General features: G+C 37.6%; 1 protein-coding gene across 1 annotated transcript; it reads right to left on the reverse strand.

Annotated features, from left to right (window-relative positions):
* Positions 1-1,199: 1,199 nt before the first annotated feature.
* Positions 1,200-3,395, reverse strand: LOC140656540 (arg8-vasotocin receptor-like). The gene is made up of 2 exons (XM_072872421.1): positions 2,480-3,395; positions 1,200-1,399 (listed from the first exon to the last, which is right to left on the reverse strand). Exons 1-2 carry the CDS (start codon positions 3,393-3,395, stop codon positions 1,200-1,202), a joined length of 1,116 nt encoding a protein of 371 aa, XP_072728522.1.
* Positions 3,396-3,755: the final 360 nt, after the last annotated feature.

The following is a 3,755-nucleotide window of genomic DNA, read 5'->3' on the forward strand; positions in this document are numbered from 1 at the left end:
TACAATTTAGACTATTAAACCCCACACACACTTTTATAGCTTTTCCATTGAAATTTGAGATTGCTAGCACTCATAAAAATGAAATGTGAATAACACTGATGAAACATAGTATAATGTAGGCAGATGATATGCAAGTATCACCAAGAATCTCTGTGAATCCAGCTCTGTTCTCACCTGAAAGAGCCTTGCTGATATTCCTTCCATACTCCTCTGATTAGATTGCAGACACTGGAAGGGGAATAAATAGCTACCTGCATAAAACATCCACAAACTAGCAAGCAAATGGCATTTTGAGATAAAGATATTCAGAATTATTTTTACCACAAAGGGGAAATAATTGAATTTGAGCCTGAAGGGTGCTAAGCACACTCTGTCAATAAATTGCATGCCAGAAAAAATAGGTCTGAATACCAAATGAAAGTTTACATTCCTAGCACCATTTTTATTTAAAGTATGTATATGTGTGTGTATGTGTGGGGAGTTTCAGTTAACTGCTTGCACGTCAGGGAATGCAGAGAAGATGAAATCCCGTGGTGTGAAGCCACAAACCTGGACTGCTACTATGCTCTGCTGACCTCCTGCAATCCACAGTGGCATTTGAAACTGAAGTAGGTGTTCAGTGTCACAAGGACACTGAATTATTTTTTCGAAAAATATTAAGCTTCTAGGCATGTTATAAAAGTATATAAGGAGTTAATTTAAAACAGGCGTTAATAATAGCTGGCAATGGATTTTTCTGACTTTCTGCTGCCTTCTCAAGATTTGTCAAACTGTGCCCCAATCACACCAGAACGATGAACAATTCAATCTGAACACATATTCAAGTCTAATTATGTCAGATTCCTTTCCAATTATGTTTCCATTTGTGGTACCAATTAGTTGTAAAATTTTACTACTTAGAAATCCAGAATCACAGAAGAGAAAGTACTTTAGGACAGAAAATTTCTAAGATACTTTTAAGTATCCCTGTCAGTCTTTACAAGAACTCATTCTGATAACGCAGTGGTGATGGAAGTACTGAGTCAGGCTTGCACAACACAGAAACTTCCTGTATGTGCTACAGACTGCAGAGAAATATATTTACACAACAAAAGACACTTTTCCAGCTTCCTTATCCACAAAACAAGGGACAGAGGTAAAATACCAGTATGTCTTGCAAACATAGCAAATGTAACAAAACAACAAAAAGCATTCAACATTTATGCAGAAGTACTGTTTTCCTCAGGGTCTCTGTCTACCAAATTAATGCTCCCCGTGATCACCGATTCCTCTTGAGCCGAGGTGTTCTCCAGCTGCTTATTTGTGCAATATGGAATGTGGCCACAAAAATACATGTAAATCCATGGGTTGGTGCAACTATTTAAATTGCCAAGGAGCATGATAATGGTGAACGCCGAACCTAGAATGAAATAGTTAAAGGAATAACAGAGTAAATAAAGTGCTTGTACAAATAAGTAACATTTTCACAGTCTGCTGCTTTCTGGTGTACCTGCTCATATATTAAAGTTAATCTAATAATGGGAAATTCCCATTTATTCCATGCAATTTGTAATTGTTGAAGGTATGAAGCACACTGTATTCTATGCATTTCACAATTGAACAGTTCCATATAGCTCTTTTTTGATGTAGCTGCATTAAATTTAAAAGCAATTACTAACCTGCTATACAGATATGGATAAACACAGATATTGATATAAATATATGTACAGTAAGACTCAAATTTACACTGACAGAATTCTTAAAACAAAGATCAAAAGGGTTTTTTTCATCAGGCAGAGCTATGATTTTTTTTCTCCTTTGGTTTATATCTTTGAGTTTAGAATAGGTGAACTTAAATAAAGTCACATACAGAGTCTGCCTTTCACAAAGAGGCAACAGTATAGGTTTGACAAGATTAATCTTGTTTACAACATGATGTTCTTTGATATCTCTCTCGGGCTTGCTTTTTTTTGCTTGAAAACCAGCTGTTTCACAACTTCTAATTGTTTCATAGTGTACTACAGAGATTTCATCAATACGATTTCAATATTAAAAAAAAAAAATCAGATGTCTTATAACATCACTGTTCTATCCAGTAAATAAGAAACCTTTATTTTATTACTTTGAATAGTTAATTACTCCTTTTCACCTCAAGAACCCAAAATACTGCTGCTATAATATCTAAAACCTCTAAAAGTCTGAACCCTTGCCGGAGCAGATGATACTCTTCCCTGTGCTGTTTATTAATCTTTAAATCATTAGTCACTCAAAACATACACACATACACAAAATACAAACTTATATAATGTTTAGATCACAGAACACATGAAGTTCTCTGTACCTAATTAAATACAGTAGATAATCAACCCAGGATTTTCTTTTTAATCATATTGAAATGATCACATGTAACTTTTACACAAAAGCAAAGTGCAAATACAAAGCAATACAGAAATGTGCTAGCCTGCTATGAAGTTATGAATGAGGATGGAGAGTATCTTACCTTCGGTCACGACACTGGGGAACCACACAGACCACAGCTGTGCAATAAAGAAAGGTGACCAACAGAGAACATACGCAACAACTGTCACCACGGTCATTTTTACAGTCTTGATCATAGCCTTTGAAATACAGTTCACACTGCTTGCTCGGGATGGCAGGACTTGCTTCTGATTTGTTACTTCATAGTCATTCTGTTTTTTCACATATATATTTCTTTTGATTATTTTGCAAATCTTAACCTGGCATGTGATAAGGATGGCTGAGGGAATGAAGAATATAACTACAAAAATCCAAGTCACATATGCCCTTGGGCCCCATGGCTGAATAAATTCACCCCAACATTCAAAGATACCTGGAGATATTTCAGTCTTAGAAAAGATAAATACCTGTGGTAGGCTAAGAATCAGTGATATAGACCAGCTGGTGCAAATGGGGATGTTCCAGAGAGCTCTCTTCTTTTGGAAAGTGACCATAGGGTAGCAAACTGCTTGATATCTGTCCACTGTCATGACCACTATCATATAAGTAGAGGCAAACATGCCCAGCAATTGTAGATATTTGATAATTCTGCACAAGAAATCTGGCCCTATGAAAACATCTGTAATATCCCATATAAGTTGAGGCAGCACTTGAAAAAAGGCTACCACTAAGTCAGCGATGCTGAGGTGAAGCATGAATACATACATCCTAGAGAGCTTCTTTCTTCTTCGCCACAGCACCAGTATGAGAATAAAATTGCCCACAGATGCTGTCAGAAATATGACCCCCAGAACAGCAATCTCTACTTGAGCTAATTGCTCATCTCTTTCTGGTCTTCCAACAGGATCTGACTGATTTGTCAAACTCAGGAATCTGTGAGGAGAAGGACTCTCGGTCTGATGTGTGTTATCCTGCATAGGAAATGAAAAATTCTTCATAGTGCACAGAAGCTACTTAGAGTAGCTGCTACTTGCGACTCAGGTTGACAGCTGTGAAGTATTGGCTAGCAAACAAACCAGCCTGGGCTCAGGTTTCGGTGTATCTTCAAGCAAATCTCCTCCTGCTTGTGCGAACTAAAGCAGTGGGACCTGGATCTTGATAAAATTCTGTCTCTTGCTGGCGTGCAAAAAGGCTTTATATAGGCTCCCAGCAGAGCCTTATGTAACTGCAGAGCCCTCGGGTAGGCTGCAGGGACCGCAGCCAATGGCAGACCGAGCCACACAATTGGGGGAAATATATAAATAAAAGGCAAACTTCAGAGGCTCAACGTAATTCAATTACTCACTTCAGTCAAAGCC

This window comes from Ciconia boyciana, chromosome 1, assembly GCF_034638445.1.
Source record: "Ciconia boyciana chromosome 1, ASM3463844v1, whole genome shotgun sequence".
NCBI classification, from domain to species: domain Eukaryota; kingdom Metazoa; phylum Chordata; class Aves; order Ciconiiformes; family Ciconiidae; genus Ciconia; species Ciconia boyciana.